The following is a 22,252-nucleotide window of genomic DNA, read 5'->3' on the forward strand; positions in this document are numbered from 1 at the left end:
TGCCGGAGCACTGCGCATCAATTCAGCACAGCATTTTCCTGATGAGTTTCTGGTCTCAATCTCTAGTTTCAAGTCTTCTTTAATAATAAAGATGATGTTTATTTTGTATGGTCCCATTTGGAGTAAAATATGAGCAGGACGTGGTTCAGGGCGTGTTCTTCTTAACTATGAAAACTGGTCTTCTTTTGCATTTTGACCTTGGCAATAAAACTGGAAACATATAGAGAAATGGTTTCCCACTAAGCATACGTTTGTACTCAAACCAGCTCACTAAAACGAACATGGACGGATCTATAGGTTGACCTTAACAGACAACAAGCACAGAGTTTGAAAACAAGCAGAGTGTTCCCCTCCGTCTCTGCCGACTCAGCACGTCAATGCAAACAAACACAGATTAAAAAACCTCCTCAGCTGCCTGTCCTTGTTCTGTCGGCCAAAGTTCCTCAACAGGTCTAACAGGAAGCTGTTTCTATCTGAGACGACACAGAGTTAAATGTTTGCACAGCTCGCTCTGAGTTCTGCAGGTTACTATGAGCGGGAGGCGTTGTGACTCAAGTCAGCAACGAAAGCTCACAGCTTGTAAATGAAACATCGTCATCGTGTTATGCTCGGACAAATAAATGATTCATCATGTTATGAAGCGAAAAACTTTTGAATGATGCTGACATTTAAAGGGCAACATGTTGCTCTGTGGGTTGAGAAAATATTCCCCTCTGACTTTAAGCAAACTTTTTGGAGGAACAAAAACAACATGAAGATTATGTTGTAAGGGTCATAACTAAAACGCTCCAGGGGCATAAAGCTGAATGTGACTGTGTGTTCAGTCTGAAGATCTGGGACCATGTTTACACCTGATTCTAACATCTGCACCAAATGCGTCTCTAATGACTCCTTATCATCAGTTCTCAACTGCTCGCACTCTGTGCAAATAAACACCTTCATCAGTTCTGTTTGCAAAGACGTAATGCCTTATAAATGTGTTAGATAAATATCTGACAGTAGCTGCGTCCCAATTCAGGAGCTGCATCCTTCGAAGGTCGTAAGTGAAGTCCAATTGTGTCGCATCGAAGGCTGTCCCCTTTTGAAGGCTCCTTCAGATGCGGCCGACAAATGAGAGCTCCTTTTCCCGGGCCACGATGGACCCCATGGGTATATCCTTCATGGTCCAATGTATCCCGATTCATTGCGCACCAATTCATTTGAGATGACGGACTCTCAAGTGGCCGAGGAATACACTTTAAATGTTAAAGTTTTTGGTTTCAACTCAATCGAATAGTTGCGTTACAAATACAAAAAAACGAAAGAGTCCTTGAAACTTTAAATTAACTTAAAATAATAAGTTCGGCCTTCGAGGTCTACACAGGCTACGAAGGACGAATCCTTCTTACTTTGCGTCCTTTGAAGGACGCAGCCCCTGAATTGAGACACGGCTCGTGTGTACTCCATCCAAGAGAGTCGTTGTGACCTCTTCTTTTTGAATCTTAGTTAAATATGACCCTGTTGACGCACATTGAATAGTAGGTACATAGTTAATACAGAGTACATTTGTTAAGTAAAAAACTAAGTTCATGGAGTTTATATTGATTGAAAATATATTCTCTATATTCTCTAATGTTTCTTTTTCATGAAATCTTTGTTTTCTTTGTTTGGGCCTCGAAAAATTATTTTACAGCTCCGGAAAGAAAAAAGAGAGCGCTCCAAGTGTTCCTTAAATCAGCATCTCTCTCTTCATGTCGTGGCCATCACAATCCGGATGTGAACCACTGAAAACCTCCTGAACGTGATCAAGAGGAAGATGGACGGTCACAAGCCATCGAACAAAGCTGCTCCAAGAGCGGCCTAACGTCACCCGACAGCACTGTGACAGACTGGAGGAGAGCATGCAGAGATGCATGAGAGCTGTGAGTAAAAACCAGGCTGATCTGTGAACTCTTTTTAAACTCTTGTTTAAGCATGAACATGAACTTGTTTTCTTTGCTTTATTCCAGCTCAGAAAATCATCTTTTGGTTTTCATCATTTTCTGCAAATAAAATACCTCAATGAGAATATTTGATTAGGAAGTAGGTGAAAGATTATATTACGACAGGAATTATATATCCCGTCTGGGCTGGGAACGCCTCGGAATCCAGGAGGAACTGGAAAACGTTGCTGGGGAGAGGGACGCCTGGGTCACCTTGCTGCGCCTGCTGCCACCGCGACCCGGCCCCGGATAAGCGGAAGATTTAGGAGAAATGTTGTTTACAATTTGACAAAAGTTAATTTTACACAAACCTATAAATGGAAGAACGAGAGAAAAACATATTTTCGCAGCGATCTTTTAATTTTTCCGGAGCTGTATAACAAACCATGTGAGAAGTTTGGGGGAGATTCCCCTCGTAGAACTGCAAACAACTCTGAGATGTCTGAAATTTGATGGGAGACTTCATACAGACGCGCCTTTTTGGTACGGTGAAATTGGTTTTAAAGGTCTGGTACGACTAATTTTATCTTTAACAGTTTTTTGTTTTTATACTACGTTCATCTTTATGCAAAACTTAAATCTGCAGAGTCACTCAAAGTCAAATAAATAGCGGAGTAAAAACTAAACATCTGCTGCTGGAATGTTATGATTGAAGTAAAAAGAAAAACAATAAAGTGAAGTTACATTATTTTAAATTGCACTTTAATACAGTATTTTTAAAGTAGGATAACAGACACTTAACTGGTGGGTATCATTCAAACATTTATCATGTAAGAAGCTGTTCTGTTGCTCGTCAATCTCAGGTTTAGTCATGTGTAGTAAAGTGAGCATTTTAATATGCTAACAATTAGCATCATCCTAAATGAAGGAATTAACCACGAAATACAGGTGATGCTGACAGGTATTTGCTCTTTTTGATTTAATACATTTGTTTCCAAACTGAGAAAACATGAAAATTCTGGGACCAAGTTCCTGAGGATTCATCCTCTGGGCGCTACGAACAAACCTCTCCCCCCACATATCAAGGAACATACACTCAGGTGACACATTTCATGGCGAGGTGTTTTGATGTTAATGGATTTAACAGAAAACAACCCCAGCTGTAGTGAAACATTAAGCAATCATACCTCACATACCTCCACTCTTTGTGCTGATTCAGATTCCTCCGCTGCTTCCTGAACCGGCCGAGGACGTTTTTATCTCTGCAGGAATTTGGACCTGTTCAGCTGAAGGCTGTAAATGATTGACAGGATCAGCTCAGCAGATTTAGGTCAATCTATTGTTTTGCTGTTAACGTGTGCAGCAGTATATCTGGAACAACAACAGAGGACTATAAGATAGCGTGCAGAAGGTTCACGTGTCACATACAAGGTAGAAAATCCGTTTGGCTGTAACTTTGTTCTTGGGAGCATATTTAGTTTTTGCCACTGACAAGCTGTAAACCTTTGCCCAAGAATCCAACAGAGAAAGGGGTTTTTGTTGAGGTTAAATCCTTCATTTAGAAAGTAGAACATAGCTCTCTTCAAAGCCACCAGACTCCATTGAGAAAAACTGTAATTAAACTTCACAGAATACAGGAGGAGCTTGTTTGTTCTTTAGTGTTTTAGGGTGTGACACAAATATTATGTTGGAAATGAACTAACCGTTTCAGACACGAAAGTCACACAATAACATGAAGAACTTAAATGATTGGGGAATCAGTAGTAAAGCAACTCCTGTGTGCTGCGAGTTAAAATCACTGTTTTTATCAATGGAGTTTGGTGGCTTTGGAGACAGCGATGTAACGGCTGTTTCCGGTTTAAAAAATCATCTTCCTCTTTAAAAAAAAAAAGGTCTATCTCTGTAGGGATCCTTTCTGAGATGTTATCAGACACTTTGAATAACAATCTGAGCCTGTCAGTGACAAAAACAAGAACTTTTAGTGGATGTGTTTGCTCTGAAAGATTAGGTTGCAGCCAACCTAAACCCTACAATATATAAAAAATAGAGCCTAGCTTTAAAAATAAAAGAATTACCCTTAAAGTAAAACGCACAATGTTCACATTCTGTAATAATGTCACATTTGAGGTTTAATGAACTATTTTCTTCTCAGAAAATGTAAACCATGTTCTTCTTCTGCTGCTGTTTAGAATCCATTTGCACAAACTAGAAATTGATTACATGCATTATGAATAGATGTTTCTATATGCACAGAATTCAGCGTCAACCTTTAATGTTTACTTAAGATCTCAAACACGTCATCTCTCCGATCTCTCCGCTCTGACTGCAGACGAGCAACACAAAGAAAAACAGCTTTGAAGTGTTTCAACCAGCGAGCCTGAAGGATTCCAGCTGTTAGTCATATTGCTTTTTTCTACATGTATTCAGTAAGATGTTTTTAAATCCCATCTCATTCTTGTGAACCCGATATTTTATGAACGCCTTGAAGGAAATTCTTCAAATGTGGCACAAACATCCACTACGACTCAGGATGAACCAATGGCTGGACATATAGATGGACAACGCGTCTCCATCTGCTCCCATTGTACGAAATTGATGCCAAAATAGCCCCTGTGATAGGCGCTGCCATCTTGCGATGGCGACGTCATACGGAGCCAGAGACTGCGCAGTAGAGATCGCCGAGTGAAGCGGCCGTAGCCACTTCAGCTAACCCAAACACACACTTAACTTAAAAAAACAGCAAGGATCCCGTACACCGGCGTGTTTAACAGCAGAACAGCTTCTTGTGTTGGTCTGAGGTTAAAGTTCACAGGTATGGAAACTTCAATGACTGTAGTGATTGTTTTAGTTACGTCTCCTCTCTCTGTTCGTCCTCCACTCTGCTAATCTGGAACTGATCGGCTGAAGGAGCCGTATTGGTCAACAGAGCTGTCAATCATCATTTTGACAGCATCAAATAACTCATTAAAAATAAACTTGTCAGAAAAATGAACACTTGGACGTAAATCAACATGATAAGAATTAAATATAATGACAGAAACCATGTTTGAGAAAAATGTATTATTTATTTTGTTTTTATAGTTTGACTCATGTCCCATCTGTTAACATGGAGGAGGCGGGCTTTAGGGAGCTGTCACGTCGTCCATCTTTTTATACAGTCTGTGGGACGAACTGATTAGAATTTGGGGGTTAAAGGTCAAGGTCACTTTGACTACACATAACACGGTCTTGGCTATAACTCAAGAATTCATACGCTAATTACTGTATGACAAAAGCCACAATAGGATGAGATGATAAAGTGATGCCATTTTATACCCAAAAGGTCAAAGGTCAACTTCACTATGACAAATTAATGTTCTGCAGAAACACTTTTCTGGCCACTAGTCAACGCCATGACTCAGGAACAGAAGGGGACACGGTGACCGTGTTTCACATGTGGTCAGATACTTAGTGCCACTGATCTTTGGCGCTCACCTTGGCGGTGATTGTATGGATCTTCTGTGCTGCCGGGTTGAAGATGTGTGTGACGCGTTCACGATTAGCCGAGAAATATACCTTTTATTAAATTCCTTCAAAGTCTTGACTGTATGAGTCTGGACAGACATGGATGTGAACTGCACCCTGACTGGCTGGCGGAGGCAAACAACCGTGAGGCGTGATTCTAGTTCGTTGTAACTCAATTTCAATCATAAAAGTAGAAACTGGGGTCAGCTTCTAGAGGTGAGGGGTGAAGGTAAATATACTGTTTATCCTGGTGAAAGCAAAACACGTCTACCAAATAAGCTTGAAGGTGTTTAAATGATTTAACATTAAAAATACACAGCAGCAAAACAGAAAGCACAGCGGGCATTAAGATCAGGACAAACTGGAAAAAGTAAAAACAGAAAATCTGAAATGTCCAAAAACACCTGAAGGGTCCTTAACGAGACACAGATGTCGTCCCTCAGTGCTTCTGGGTGTCTCCACTTCCTGTCACTGGTGTTGTATCTGTCGTTATACTTGATGTATATTTGTTGTCACAGTCTGACTGTCTCTGCAGGATGAGCTCCATCTGACCCCGATGCACATAAAAAGATATAAAGTCCAGTACATGTGTGGCAGCCTCTCTACTGGTCCGTGGGCTGAGCAGTGAGTGAGCTGATGAAGGCGTTGTAGTGCTGCGGGTGGCAGCGTTTGTACTCGTTGATTTTCCTCTTGATCTGTTTGGGGGTGTCCTGGTAGTAATTCTTCTCGTCTCTCGCCATCGCCTGCAAGGGAGAAGAAGGAGTGACACATGCATCAAATTATTAAGTCACTGTGTTGCCTCATTGGGTGACAGAGACTTTTAGCTATCGAGCAGAATAACTTGTTAAGGGTCTGTGTCCGTTAACTGTGTTTTTGCACTGGCAGCGCACACGACCTCAATTTCAGAGCGCTTCTCCTTGGCACTTCCTGTTGCTAGGTTACGAATGTTGTGCGTCGGCACTTCCGCTTCCCTTGGCAGTGACCGTTAGGTCCGTTTTAAATCACTCTGCATGCTTAACGTTTGCAAAGTTGATACTGTAAGTCCCGCCCCTTCTCGATTTTGATTGGTCGCTGAGGGAGTAGTGACAGGCACAGCAGTGTTCGAAAAGTTGAAATATTGCTCAGTGTGTTAGCATGCTTGTATTAGCCTGAATCTGAAAGTACAGTGTTTGTCTAACAAAGTATTGTAGGTGAGGACTGCCGACTTCATCCCCACGCTGCTGGTGATATTGTGGCTAAAAATAAGAGAGTCAACGTTAATGGTTTAATTTGTCTTTTGGTTTAAATGTTCTTATTGAGGAAGCAATAATAAAACAATCAATATTACTGATTTGTACTGCACTTCATGCCACTCTAAAGGGGGATGAAACATGTCTTAAAGTTATGAGTAATGATTTTGCATCGTTCGTGTATTTAAGAAGATGATCCCAAATCAAAGAGCCTCAATGTGTTTGATAGCGAGAGCTGAATTCTCTCTAAGTGGGGGGGCTCTGAGCCCCTGCCTTCTGTCTGAGCTGCAGCACAGAACATGGAGCGTGTCCGCGCTCCGACTCCACTTCGAGCGTGATGTTTTGCAGATCACACAGAAAAACATTTTTCAGAGGTTATATCATTTATTGCTGCAGCCAAACGTTAGTGACTGACTCAGCTTTTCATGATGTAAAGTCAAGGATGGAATATTTTCTATTGAAGCACATTTTATTGAAAACACACACAATATCCTGTTATTGACTCTGACCTGGCAGCCCTCCAAGAGAAGACTCCGTTCATTTTAAAGCAACTGTTGAAAATCCGATTGAATGAGGCTCTTTTCTGATAAAAGGTAATTCAAAACTTATTGACTCGCAGTTCTTATAAATAAATAGTAGAAACACTCTGTGCTCTCAGTGCAGAGTGTAACGTGTGGCCTTTCAATTCTGAGTTATGAGAAAAACAGAAATCGCCCGCTGTGGAGGAGAATCATGCAGCTGTGTAGGAGAACCATGCAGCTGTGGAGCTGTGGAGGAGAACCATGCAGCTGGGAAGGAGAACCATGCAGCTGTGGAGGAGAACCATGCAGCTGTGGAGGAGAACCATGCAGCTGTGGAGGAGAACCATGCAGCTGTGGAGCTGTGGAGGAGAACCATGCAGCTGTGGAGGAGAACCATGCAGCTGTGGAGCTGTGGAGGAGAACCATGCAGCTGTGGAGGAGAACCATGCAGCTGTGGAGCTGTGGAGGAGAACCATGCAGCTGGGAAGGAGAACCATGCAGCTGTGGAGGAGAACCATGCAGCTGTGGAGGAGAACCATGCAGCTGTGGAGCTGTGGAGGAGAACCATGCAGCTGTGGAGGAGAATCGAGGAGCCGAAACCTGACTTGTCCTTCATTCTAAACTTTTCGAGGAAACAGAGGGAGGTTTCTGTTATCACCGAGCGCACACAAGATAAAACCTTCAAATGGTAAATGAGGTTTCTTCCGCACAAAGGAAACGTCTCAGACCTTGGCAGCCAGCCCTAAAACCTCAGATGTCAGGGTGCCCTTGAATGCACCATCAGGGAAACTATCAGTGAACATCTAATCTTTCTGCTTAAGACGTGCTTTCATTTACTTCAAACTAGCCTCATCCCGGTAATGATTCTCTCCTCTACGTTGACATATTTGGCTCCATAAAACTCTGCTTTTCCAACATTGTGTTTAAATGTTAGGGTAAAGACTCGTGTAGGCTGATAAAGAAGTTGGAAATGGAACCAAAAGCTTAAGCTCAGTGTTGAACAGTAAAATGCAAACCAACAACATTCTAAACTGGTTACAGCCCTGGTGTGTACGATGAATTGAAAGCTACCACGAGCAGTGAGTGAACTTCGACAGGGTGAAACAGAGAGCCTCGCTCGGACACAGATAAGACAACACTCGAGGAATAGTCTGGCACACAGTGATGCATAGTATTGTGTTTTTCTGGTATCCTCCAACTGATTTGGGCCAAGTGCTGATACCAACATGTCCACACAGACTATAAAGTCTCTCCTGCAGCAGGTCTAACATATGTTGTGACTTGCAGTCAGACAAAAATACCGTTATTTTTGTGAACTGTACAAATCCACTAATCAAATAACAAAACTACTTTAACTCTGGTTACAAAATGCTGCGACTCCTCAGTGAAGATTTCTGTGGGTCCCTACCTGCACACATTCGAGTCTCCGTCTCTGCTGACAGAATATCTTTAAATCAGATGAAACCAGTGGGTAAAGGAGGCAATAAATCTAAAACTTAAGTATCAAATTGTCAATGTAATGTATCGTAATCATTTCTCTTACGGTGCATCGTTGTTGTAGACATATGATCTGCTAATTTTACCAACTCAATTATTATTATTGTTTTTTCGATGAGTTCCTCACAGAACTCTTGGACGGCTGCAGAAGTCTCTGCATTTTTCGCTGGTTCTGATTCTCACTGCGCCACAACCTCTTTACGGTTACCTGGTACTCGATCTCAGATCCCATTGGCTATAGCCTCTGGGGACAACGGTGAACGTGCCGGGCAGTAAGCGATAAACGACTTCCTGCCAAGACTTCCTTTTCCGCGTGCTGCATTGTTACAGTGATTTACTTGAGATTTCGGCAAAGGTAAGACTCGTTAATTTCAACATCATGATGCAGATTTGTAAAGTAAAAATTCAAGCTTTGTCAGGTCTGTCCTCAAGAGGAGAAGATTTTAAACTGCTCGTTTGTTGAACGGAGGTCGGATCAATCTGATGCATTCGAGGAAGTCGGGAAATCTGAACACTGAATGGTTTTCAAGACACAGCATCAAGGGAATTCATCTCAAATTGGATCTAGAACAGATTGTTAGCTGTTAGCTGTTAGCATGCAGAGTCTGTTTATAGAGATTAATTAGAAGCGAAGTCGTCGTCAGATCACGCTGATGGGAGCTGTGATGTCATTACGGCAGATTACGTTCCGCCTGCTTTTGCTCTCCACACGGACTGTTTGTCCTGCATACGCCGCAGCCTGCTGATACGTGATTGGTCAATATTACTGGGACTACAACAGAACACTTGCCTTCCCGGAAATCCACGTCCCTGCCTATAGATTCTACACTTCTGTGTAAGAGATTATATGGCACCAATACCTTTTGTTATTTAGTGGCGGTTAGCAAGCTGTTTTCAGATGCGCTGCAGCCAGCGTCTGGCAGTTGTGCCGCATTACAACCAGGCACCGGTAAAAACAATGGAATAATATGGAAGATGAGATACTAGTCGCTTGACCTTTTAGATTTTTTAATATATCAATGACGATTTGAATATTCGAAATTCAAGACCCGTCTCTAAGAAATATAAAGCTAAATAAAGCACGACCTCAAGTGTGGTCATTTAACCTCCCAGCCTTCCTGCTCTCACCTTGAAGTCGTCGTTGTGTTCTCGGATCATGTACTGGGCGTACTCGATCAGGTCGGAGGATAACGTCTTGGTGTCTTTCTCTGGGCGGTTGGCCTCCTCCTCCAGCTCTGCTCAGACAAAAAAAACATGTCAGCTAAGATCAATCACATTCTCCCAATTTATTTTAATGATTCATTTCACTTTTTTCATTTTTCTGTTCACGTCTGTTGAGAAGTCAAAGAAACAAAACGAGTAAAACCATCTGAGTTGGATTATCATACGAAGCATGAACACAGCGTGGTGTAACTGGAGGAATAAAAGTCATTCCGCGCTGAGATCCAGAGCAGCTGCAGCTGAAGGCCGACTGCTCCGATCTTCTGTGCATAATAACAAAAACATGATGTAACAGTGACGCTCTGCTGTCAACGTGAGGCTGAAATCACATTAAGGATCCAGTGGAACAAATGAAACGAACTTCTCAGTTTGTGAGCGGACTGAAAGAATGAAGCTTGATTCCAAAACAAGCAAAACAGAAGATGCTGGCTCAACTTCTGCCACAGCAACATGAAGCCCCACAGTGTTACCACCAATGAGATCCAAGAAACACCAACGGTTTCCAGCAGATTACCTGATGAAATATCTGTTTACCGATCGTATCTCTGCAAAAGATAAACGAAAGCATCATCCAATCTGGACCTATCACAGATATATTTGGTGTACATGTTTTCTATATGCATCCATCTGTTATCTATACCACTTCCTCGCCTGTCAATCACAGGGCTGACGCACAGAGACAGCCAACCTTACACGCTCACACTCACACCTTCGGGTAATTTAGAGTCACCAGTGAACCTAACGAGCATGTCTTTGGACTGTGGGAGGAAGCCGGAGTACCCGGAGGGAACCCACGCGTGCACAGGGAGAATATGCAGACTCTGGGATTCAAACCTGGACCCATTCTTGCTAACTCCAGCATGATTACAGCCTATATTTTAATACTAATGTATTTTATGTTACTTTTTATTCATTGAATAAACAAAACAATTGGAATTTAATTTCCCCTCTACAATGTCTATCGGTTCAAAAAACCCTAAATCTGTCAGGGTCTAATTTTATACCTTGTAGCCCAAGAAGAAGCTCGAACCAATGATACCACTAGTAGTTATAATACGGGGCATCTATTCCCTAAAAACACATAGTCTATTATGAGGTGTGGTAGGTTGTGTGATCAGAGACTTGAAGGTAATTTTTAAATTCCTCAAAGCAGAAGCAGGATGAGAAGAAAACATTGACTTACGGTTGAGGACGTAGGGTTTGGTCACGATGTGGACAGGAGCTTTAGCCTCTTTGCCTTTCCCGAGGAGCTACATGAGTGAACAAAGAACACATGACAAAGAACAACAGTTGAGATCACGAGTCGATGTGATGGATTCTGGTTAAATTGATCAGGATCAAAGCTGACAAACATGTTTCTTTTCCAGAGATGCGCCCTCCTCTTCTCTAATGTGGCATGACCGGTGTGTAATGTGGTTAAAAATTCCATTAGAACATAGAGTCCAACTGTCCTTAACACTGAGCCCAGAGGAGGCAGACATGAATCATTCACGGGTCTCAAACTTTCATTAGTTAATAAAATGAAACCTTGTCTCAGGCTGGAGGAAAACAAGCTGCAGCCCGGAGGATAAGATCAACTGTAACTGACCTCGGACTGAGACTGTTACAGCACAGAACAACATAAAACAACATAAAAAACAAGATTCAAAACATCAAAGCACAAATACGTTTAAGGAGTAAAAAAAAAAGTTAGAAAAAAAGATTTCTCCTGGTTTCTACATCAAAATAAGCGATACACTGCTGCCCCCTTCTGGCACTAAATGATAACTACAGAACATGAATACAGACGTGTTAAAATCTGTTTATATATATATATTTGAATGGACCATGGCCCTATTTTTTTTTTTAACATACTTTGGGGTCTAAATGACAAATATGTGGATAAATGTTCTGAAAGCAGTGAGACTGGCTATATTGGCTGTAATTCAATCCTTTCCAGATCAAAGTATTCCACACAAAGTTCTTGTTGTTTCCACTGACAGGCTCAGATTGTTATTCTAAGTGTCTGACAGCATTACAGAAAGAATCCCTACAGACACAGACCTTTATGTAAAAGAGGAAGATGATTTTTTTGAGCAGAAACAGCCGTTACATCCGATACATACATTACGTCCTCTTCAAAGCCACCAGACTCCATTATTAAAACCAGCTATTTTACGTTGCAGAACATGGGAGGTGCTGGTTTACCACTGCCTCCATCAGTCAGTTTGTTTGTGTTATTGTGTAACTTTAGGGTCTTAAACTGTTAGTTCAGTTTCAACATAATATTTCACTCTATAACACTAAAGAACAAACCAATTGAGGCATTAGTAGACAAGCTTCTCCTGTATTCTGTTAAATTACAGTTTTTCTCAATGGAGTCTGGTGGCTTTGAAGATACCTATGTTGAAGTTTCTTAAAAAAAGGATTTTACCTCAACAATAAAACCTTTTCTCTGTTGGGATCTTTTGTAATAGAGTCACACAGTTTTCAAAGCAGCCTGTCAGTGGCAAAAACAAGTGCTTTCATCAGGACAATTTGCCCCCAAGAAGAATGTTACAGCCGTTACAGCCTGCTTCAGAATTTACCCTTTAAATAGAAAAGTCCTTGTCTAAACAAGGGGAAGCAAATCGAGCAGCTGCCGAGGGGCTCAGAGACAGAGAAAGATACATTATGATCCTGGTCACACTGAACTCAAAAATATCTATTGAATGATACTGACTTAAAACTTGATGTGTGTTTTGAATTACATAAAATCGTATCTGTTGCAAATGCAGATAAAGGGTTGATTGATCTGTTCTCTAACATGGTGTATTGTGCATTTACATTACATCTTAAAATCAGTGTAGCTGATTCTTAAATGTCGGCTTTGAGAGAGCTCACTGTGACAGAAGAACAAATCACACTCGGGGACATGTATCACACAAACAGTCGTGACTGCAACCAAACTGCAGGCTTAAAGTGAGATCATGTGTTCAGAGTAGAGCAGTAAATCAATTAATAAAACCAACAGCATGACTCTTTGATATCAGTCACGTCAATGTGTGTAATAATTAAAGTCCTACATACGGGCTGGCGACCACCATTAAAAGTACAGCAAACAGAATCTCCACCTGGGACGTTCTTTCTCTGACTACAGAGTGCTGTTGAAGAGAAGAATGTGTGTTCTGAAAAAGACCTCAATGTGTAAACGACATCAGAAGCCACAGCAGTAACTTACTCTCTGTTTCTTTATTGGCAGAGTTCGGTTTGGATCAAAAGCCAGACCCATCTCCTGCAGGTTCCTGGCCATTGACTTCTTGCTGTCCCACGCATTTCTGATCTGTGTACTGAGAAAGAGGACATGTTAGACACACAGTGTCATCAACCAAACACACAACAGTTGCTCTGCAGTCAGGAAGCAATCTGACGATCCAGGAAAAAGGAAAAAATATGACCATAAAAGCTTCTGCTCTGCAGGTTCATATCAAAATACACCTGTAAAAGCTTAAATGTATCAGTGATTAATCTCATAATATGAACACATATAAAATTCTACCCTTTAACAAGTATGTATAATGTTTATTATTTCATGTTAATTCTATGTTTGTTTGAAGAGAAACCTCAAACATCATATTTTATAAAAGCATAAAGTAACTCAAGTACACTTATGACTTTTTATATTTTTACCTTCTACTCCGCTACATTTGAAATGGATACATTCTACTTTTTATTTCACAACAATATTTGTAATAAAGTTGGCACATTTCACTTAAAGCAGTGGTTTAGGGGGGCACCAAAGATCGCTGGGGGTGCACGAGGTTTTGTCTGCACTGAGATTGTTAAGATTAGATTTGCACGTTAAATAAAATCATTAAAAAAGCACTTACTTGATGATCAAGTCTGTTCAACTATTAAACGGTGTATTTTTTTTGGTCCTCATTCAAATATAGTAGCTACTCCTCTGTGAACTACAGGCTGCTTGGTGTTCATTTTTGCCAATTAAGATTTGGAATGACTTCACTTAATTGTTTCGGTGTACGTGTGTGCGGGCGAGCGGGGCTCAGCCTGTCTTAGATACAAGCTGGGGGGGCTCCCAGGAAAAAAGTTTGGGAACCACTGACTTAAAGTATTATGCAGTACCACTAAAAGTATACAAAGTATCTACAATTGACTTCACATTAATGAACAACAGCGAAATTTGCTCTGAACTGTCTGAAATGGCAATAAAACACAATATTATAATTTTGTAAATATGTAACCTGTAACCTGTATCATGAGAGCTAAACATTCTAAATACTACAGGTATGTTTCGAGGATAATACTTCTGAACTGAATCAGGACTTTTGTCTTAACGGAGTATTGTAAAACTACATTTTTTCTACTTTAACTAAGGAAATGATTTAAGTACTGAGTTCAAGTCTGTCTCAAAGATAGACTTAAAACACTGCTCAGGTAAACCCTACTCTCACATGGTGTCAACATGCCACTGTTAGCCAACATTAGCTAACATGCTAACATTCCGTTCCACACTTACTTTTCTATCCTCGGGTTGCATTTTTTAAGAAACTTCTTCTTAAGCTTCTTCCGGTCCAGGTTGTAGTCGAACTTCTTCCTCTTACTTGACTGTTTTGTTTTCGGCATTTTGTGAGTTTCTCTGTTTTCACACCACAGCGGAGTCTTGTTAGTGAAGAGGAAAGGCCAACGTGCAGAAACCGGAAATACGGGTTTGTTTTGTTCCGGTCATGTGACGAGAGACGAGACGACGCCTCGTTTTCACCTTTGACCTTTCAGTTTCTAGCTTTTGTGAAACAATTTTATTTTTTATCATAACAGACAAATATCAGGCCAAACTATGTAACTTAAAATAAAATTGACAAAATAAAATAAATGTTGAAATTAAAAACAAGTAAGCCACAAAATATTTACAAATCATTGGCATTGTGTTTTTGAATGTCATAGGTTTATAGTGTGTAACGGTAGAGCTGACACGACTTTTAGAACAACCAATTAGACTGTTGACAGAAAACTGGCATCAAATTTGAAAGCTGGTCGTTTGTCTTGGGTCATTTTGTTGCTAAAATGTTACTAAAATGATTATTTTTACAAGTCAAGGCAAGGCATGGCAATATTTGCAGATGGACCATCTTCAATGATAGTGAACTGATCTGGGTTTTTCTTATATCTGGTTAGACAAAACAGGCCAGTTAATATGTTAACTTGGGTCCTTGGTGATTATGGTTGGGATTTGTCAATGTTTCTTCACATTTTTTTAATCAAGACACTTTAAGCCACATTTGGTGAAAATGTAGGTTGTTGTTTAAAGTAGCCCTACAAATATACTTGTTTTGACTCTAATGGCTTGTGGTTGGTGTGAACCACTGGTGAGATGTTGTGAGAGCCACGCAGCAAGGAAGTCCACAGCGGTGACACTTTTGATCTGACTTTGAAACTGCAAAGCTTCCTGAGTCAATAATGTCTGTGGGTATGGAGTTCCACTTTCTCCCCTACTTTAACTCAGAATGAATATTTAACCGAGGCTGTCTTTACTAATAACTTTGAATTTGGATGAAGATGACTGATTTGAGAGTTGGAAACACCTGTAGCTGCTGCTTTTATCCTCTAGATGTCAGTCAAGGTCATGCATTATTATTAGTCAAACACTGGAGACTCACCTCAGTTTGATCAAGTCAGCATCAGGGCACGTATGTACCACTGCTAACAGTCAAATATGGCACTAAAGTGAAATAAACTTTTTCTACGCTTCAGTCCTATTAATCCATTTTTGTCTAAAGAAATGTTTAATGATGGCACAGTTACTCTGTGTTCCTAAGGTAAGCAGCATTCATTGCCTAATTAAAAACCTAAAAATATAAATATAAATGATGCCTTTTCACAAACCTAAAAACCGAGTGGCTTAATTTAAACTTATAAAACAATGAACGATTTATCCAAGGTCTGGGTGTAGAAATATATTCACAAATAGTAAATAAATATTCTTTTTTTTTTTTTAAATACAAGACAAATATAAATCATAGTGCAGTACAAACTTTATATCCATACTAATACTGTCTTATTCACTTTGCCAAACCCTTTTTTAATGTTTCCCAGGTCAGGATGTCTCGTACGCGGCTGTTTACTTGTTAATGGTGTTCAGTTGTTTTCTTCTTTCCAGGTAAGAGGCCTTTTAGACTCTGAAATAGCTCAGGTCACGCTGCCCTCTCCTGTCTCATCAGTGAGCGCCTGAAGACTCTGATGGAGGATAAAGATTGTTTAAAGTGGAAGTTTGGTCCAGAGAGTGAACTTCAAGGAGAAACAATCACTGAGTGACCGATGCTGATCAATAAGTCTATCAACCTGATATGAGCTGCTGTCGTCATTCTGCATGGGGGAAACAGAGAAGGTCTTTCTTAATGCGCCTTAATGCACCACGGTGCGTTCATTGATCCCTGCAGAGAGAGATGAGCCACAGAGAGCAGCAGCTCCGGAGTCAGTTATCTATCGATTTCTGGATTACAAACAGTGCATCAATTTTGAGGAAGAGGATTTTATTCATAGTGTATTGATTCAAATATTGAGACCTTCTGTATGTCACTGTGAAACACAAATGAGGTAGTCTGGAATATTTCTGTGGCTGAATAACTAGCACTTGGACAATCAAAGAAGTAAATCAAACAAAAATGAAAGTCACAGCAAACAGATTTGTACTCTTTGTACTTTACACTTGACATTCCTCAGTTAATATTTTGCACATTCCTTCGCAACTGCAACACTTTTTTTGTAAAACAGGAATATTTATTCTTTAAAATAATTTTTCACATAATCTATTTCAATTTTTGCTAACGTATTAAATCTCTGACAATATTGTATTCCGTTTCTGTTGTAAAGGTCAATCGTATTGATTTTTGTTTTTTGGAATTTAAAGTTTTTAGAGTTTTTTGCTGGTCATGAAACATACTGAGATTAAATGACCTACAAAGACAAACCAGACCATCAGTGACTAGATTAATTATTTCCATATAGTTATTTTCAGTGCCTGAAATTGCTAGCGGTGGGTAGGTGTCAGACAAAGCGATTAACTGCATGTTGCCTTTGTTAAAACTTTCCAGGGCGAAATTTAAAGTGAATGACTGTTAAAGAAAGCAGAATGAGATTTTTTGGTTAAAAACCACCACTTAAGCATGTACAGGAAAAAATCAGCAGCAGTGTTTAAATTGTAAAGAGCGATAGTACTACAACAGAAATGTCTGGTTTAGTAAAATTATTTCAAATAAGCAAGAATTTTTCAGCCATTTCTAAGCTTTGTACAGCAATATAAGACTACCTTTTTTTTTTTAGCATTGCTAGCGCCAGTTCTGTACAGCAATAAATTATAATTAGCTTTTTGGGGGTATTTCTATTTTTTTGTAGGAAGATACTGGAAATGATAACCTTCTCTTAACTCAATTATCTTTTGTAAAGGTTCCAGGAAAATAAAGAAAGAGGATCTCTCCTTTTTTGTGTGAAACTAAGCTACTATTTCCTATACAAGAGATAACTGCCATGCTAACATAACCATATTTTTTGTATTGTCAAAAAAACAAAACAAGATTGACACAATTTTTTTAGCATTTGGCAGCTATAGCTGGCCATTGCTTCCTGTGAGCAATGTCATGTTACTAATGAATATAAAAAACCCAAAGGCGTCATGAGTTGAGCTTTCAGGAAAAGAAGCTAGCTAAATCAAGCCCTAGCTCAAAAAAGAAGCGGGAAATATGAGCCGAGTGAGACGTCTGTCTGTGATTTCTATCAAATTTTTCTGTGTTTTATTAATCGATAATTTCATAACAGAGTGAGAAGTCTGTTTATTCCTCCTCTCTGACAGCAGCTTCGGGGCGGAGAGACAGAGGGAGGAGGAGGAGAAAGAGGAGGGGGAAGAGGAGAGGAGGGGTGCGGACTGATACCGGACAGGACTGTTCGAAAGCAGAAACGGAGGTCTGAATTTTTCCTCCTGTGCTGGGCGGTGGGAGGAGGTGGTAGACGGTGTTTAAGGAGGATAAACTGAGATTGAAGCCGCTGGGGGTGGGGGGGAACTTCGTCTGCTATTGTTGCTGTAACCGCAGACAGCATCAACATGGAGCTGGAGAACATCGTAGCCAACACGGTGCTGCTGAAAGCTCGGGAAGGTAAGGATGGAGATGGCGGTTTGACAGCTCCTCTCTCCCGGTACAAACATGGGGGATGCCCCGGCCGGGGGTCATATAAACTGTTACCGCACTTCCGCTTGGCCAGTGATCAAATTCTGTGGTGATGCGGTTCAATATGTGGAGGATGTTACCTTAAATACGCGCCATTCACTCGGGTGGCTAGAACGACGTACCGAACTCCATTTTCAACTTAAGCAATTAAAATTATTTTGGTTTATCCGTGAGTGTATAGACGCACTTTAAACTGTCTGAAGATTGTATCTAACCTTTTAGCAAACTGTGGCTAATTCGGCTTGGAAATTGTTAAGGTTTATCATTTTATTACGATAGAATCTCTACCTTCCTTGTTGACGTTGCTCAATGTGAACTGTCTGTAACACAGTTGTAACGGCTAGCCAGCCTCTCAGGGAGGCTTGGTAAGACAGGCAGTGGGGATGCCAGACTAGCCAGATGTACTTTAATACTTAGTGAAATGAAGAAATGTTAGTGCATGCCGAATTAAAGACTGGGTCCAAGAGATTTGTAAAATGATTCCAGTATTGATGTGTGCATTGGTTAAAGTGGTCAGAAACCGTTGTAATACAAAAACTGACCGATTTATAAATGAAGTTTGGTTTAGCTACATTGAATGCGAAGTAAAAGGGGTCCGGAAGGGGTTGCAACTGTGAAATGTGTCTGTAGCGACACATCGGGCTTCCCTTGCTGATGTTGCAGCATCGTCCTGACGTTTGCGAAACAGGATGTTGAGGCACAGCTGCTGTGCTGTACTGGAGTTTGTACATTGTGCACTGTCTTGCAATTCTGTTGTTATGTTTTTGTGTAGTCTTCTTGTTAAAATGGCGTTTATTTGCATTGCAGTCTTCATTCTGTGACTTTTGTTTTGATACCTGTAGGCTACTCGGATCTTGTTAAGTCACTCCAGGTTTATAGGTCAGCTAAATGTCAAAACTGCTAAAGCTGCAGAGCAAATGTTACAGCTTTCAAACGCTGGCACAGTCTGTGCTATCTGCATGATATCACTTGTGAATACTTGCAGTATAAATTGTAAACAAACAAACATCTTTATGTGAACAATGGAAACATCACCAGCGCCCTGTGTTATTGTTATTCTAACAGGACAAAAGGTCGTCAACATAATCCTAAGCCATCTGCAGAGGGACATAAGATGAGTGTCATGATCCCTCACTATCAGCTTATCTGCTCAATTCAGCTTATACGTTGTGCCTATATGGACATGACTCAAGCTTCTGTGTTGGCACCCATCTGCCCAGCTGAAGTGCCCCTGAGCAAGGCACAGTATGTCCCAGCCTCAGAAAGACCTCTGACCTCTGACCTCTCTGGAGCCTAGACAAGGTGTTCTTTATTATTATATATATGACCTCACCCTAAAGACTGACCAGACTTTGTTTGGTGAAGCTATAAAAAGACACATTTGTTTACATGCAAACTCTTTTCACCTTTATAGTTTGAGTACTTTTCATACAAACATGCCGCCAGAAGTGTTTTACATATGAAAGATGCAAAGATGAAGTTTGATTATGATAACATCACGAGGCTCAGGTTTAAACACACTAACACAGCTACAGGAGTGCTAAGAGGACAAGATACTGTATAGATATTTTAGTTTAAGCTTATTAAAGAGGCACTAATAGGTGTACTCTTAAACGTACTGCTATCTTTGTTTTTGGCCTTTTGTGCCTTTATTTTTTAGAGAGGACAGACGATTGTTTCGGGATCAGGGGCCGCCGCATCGAGGACGATAGCCTCTGTACATGGCCCGCATGATTTAACCACAGAGCTAAACCGGCGCCAGTCTTACTGTTATCCTAAAGTAAAAACAGAAATAACCGTCATCTCTTTGTCATCTTGGTTAAAACTCCTCAGATATAACAACTCATCATGTTCTTTGGCATGATGTTGTCTTTTGTGCTTGGTTAAGTTGGTTGGCTTATATTTTGCTGTGCCCGTGCCACCCCTCAAAACACTGCAGATTTTGCAGTTGGCCATACAACTGGTATAGCATGAAATACCCTCCATGTGGACAGGGTCGCTCCTAACTCCTTCCTTCTTTATGCGAAATAGCTGCTGAATGTAACATTCACTGAAGTTGCAGAAGAGATTCGTTTATTTATCCCAGTTGGAGCTTTTCAGAAAGACTTTTTCATGTTGAAAGAGTAAAAACAACCCTTAGAACATTGAATGTTGACATCAAACAGTGTTTATAATCTTGTTTATTAATTGTTTAATTAGATAGCTGATGTTTAAATGTTTTCCTTTGTGTTTTATTCAAGGCGAAGTTCTCGTACGTTTGCTTGCGTTTATGGACAACATTTAATATTTGACCAATATCTCACCCCCTGTTGTTTTTAATCCGTCTCTCTGGGAAGTCTTTCAACTGACCTTTAGAAAAGTACAAAACTAAATCACTTGATTGAACCGTCTACAACTTGTTTAAAGTTCACATTGTGACACAACATTTTCCATTTTCACGTTGCCTTGGAAATTGAATTACAGAGGCCTTCAAATGTCATGTAAGACGTCTGTAGAGGACCATGACAAGACGAGTGTCACAGTGTAACTGATCACAATTAACTTACTTAACCTACCATGAAAAGATAAAGGCCTCTATGTTCACTGATAGATTATCTTTCTTGATGGTGCAGACTTCCACAGTATAAGCTGAGACATGTAAGGGAGAAAAGTGAGTCTGCAATAAAAGAAAAATGGGCCTCGAGTTGGAACAAAGGCTTTTTAGATGGTGTGAAAGTTTTAGGGTGGAGTTTTCCTTTAAACCATGAGGCAACTTCCCATGTTTGTTTGGTGTCTGAAAGTGGCAGAGAGAGGAAACACTGTGCGTTTGATTTAAAATATATCATGTTTGGTTTGTGACACCAGTGTTGAACATTAATGTGAAGTTAAAGCGACAGGATCGGAGAGGTAACAGGTGGAACTCTGGACAGAGTTCTCACTCTGCTGGTTTTTTGTGTCATTTCCTGTTGACAGAAACGTGTTCATTCATGTCCGCTTCACTGTGATGCTTTCAGTTTGATTTCTTGTCTTCTTTCTCATCCAGCAAGAAAAGAAGAGCTGGTTATTAAGTACAGGTGGCCTCAGTGCGTCTCTCTGCTCTGGTGTTTGCCTGTCAGGCTATACTTAAAGGCCACTGTCTCAGCTGCTGATTAGTGGAGCCTGTACCTGCAGACTGAAAGAGTCACACACCAGGCATCAAAGAGTTCTTCAGGTGCACAGAAATACATTAAAAATAAGACGTGAAGAAAACATTGAAATTGCGTTTAAAGACAATGAAAGAAAAGAAATAAAAACAAAAAAAATGTAAAAGCAATAAATACAAAAAGCAAAGTGATGTTTTTTATGTAGTTTATTGGAAAGTTAACTAAACAATAATGTTTGAGCTATTTTTTATATTAGCTAAAGAAAGACCTGCAGACGCTACCCAGGGCTGAACAACATCTAATAACTCTTGTTGACATTTTCAGGTATAATAACCCAGCTTTATTAAAGATCAATTTGAGCATTTATTTAGGAGAGAAATCCCTTTAAATTAAATTATAAAGTAAAAGATACGGCAGCAAAACATAGCTCTAAGATGTAAATTCATGATTTATTAATATAAAGTTTAATGTCTCTTAAATTATATATACACCAGACACTTTCTTTTCTTTCATCACACCATTGATTTGTGAAGCCCAAAAACCAGTTTGATAATAATACACAGTCTATAATATATCATATTTCCCTCCTATTCTCTGACCTTATAGGACTCTTCATGTGCCCCCACCTCTGACAAACCTGCATCCGTTCATGTTTGTATAAAAATATCGGCTGTAAGTCCCGGTCTGCGTTTGGGGGAGTGTGGCTGACGTCGCGACGGGCTGAAAGATTCACACTTTGCAATGTGTGAAGACCCATAAAAACCAACAGGCGTATCTATTAGTCAGTATTTCACTCGTACCTGGTTGTGCCTGCAGCTTCTGCTCCAGCAGCTCCTCAGGTAAATAACTGATCCAAGTTGTTATTAGCGCTTTAGTATAACCAGAAAATGCAAACAAATCATGCTAAGTAATAATGCACAAATCAAACAGCTGTAGAGTAAACACAGTACGCAGTGTTTTTAACCCACAGCTGTACTGAGAGCTGTCAGCTGGTCTCGTGTGCTTGGTGAGTTGTCTTCTCTTAAGGACTCTTGTGTAACTGTGCTGACCTTCTCTTATCAT

The 22,252-nt window shown here is 40.3% G+C and overlaps 2 protein-coding genes across 2 annotated transcripts in view; one reads left to right on the forward strand and one right to left on the reverse strand.

The window, feature by feature from the left end:
* Nucleotides 1-4,947: 4,947 nt before the first annotated feature.
* nop16 (NOP16 nucleolar protein homolog (yeast)) lies at nucleotides 4,948-14,542 on the reverse strand. Its single transcript, XM_069673450.1, has 5 exons — nucleotides 14,369-14,542; nucleotides 13,073-13,181; nucleotides 11,057-11,123; nucleotides 9,781-9,887; nucleotides 4,948-6,148 (listed from the first exon to the last, which is right to left on the reverse strand). Exons 1-5 carry the CDS (start codon nucleotides 14,473-14,475, stop codon nucleotides 6,008-6,010), a joined length of 531 nt encoding a protein of 176 aa, XP_069529551.1. The 5' UTR covers nucleotides 14,476-14,542; the 3' UTR covers nucleotides 4,948-6,007.
* Nucleotides 14,543-17,754: 3,212 nt separating this feature from the next.
* grk6 (G protein-coupled receptor kinase 6) overlaps nucleotides 17,755-22,252 on the forward strand; it is a 45,619-nt gene continuing 41,121 nt past the window's right edge. Inside the window, exon 1 of the mRNA XM_069665698.1 lies at nucleotides 17,755-17,996. Coding sequence (XP_069521799.1) covers nucleotides 17,945-17,996 — 52 coding nt within the window. The 5' untranslated portion in view covers nucleotides 17,755-17,944. The remainder of the gene's footprint in view (nucleotides 17,997-22,252) is intronic.

This window comes from Semicossyphus pulcher, unplaced genomic scaffold (genome assembly GCF_022749685.1).
Source record: "Semicossyphus pulcher isolate SPU_LCO1_2020_fin unplaced genomic scaffold, fSemPul1.0.p SCAF_10, whole genome shotgun sequence".
Classification (NCBI taxonomy): Eukaryota; Metazoa; Chordata; class Actinopteri; order Labriformes; family Labridae; genus Semicossyphus; species Semicossyphus pulcher.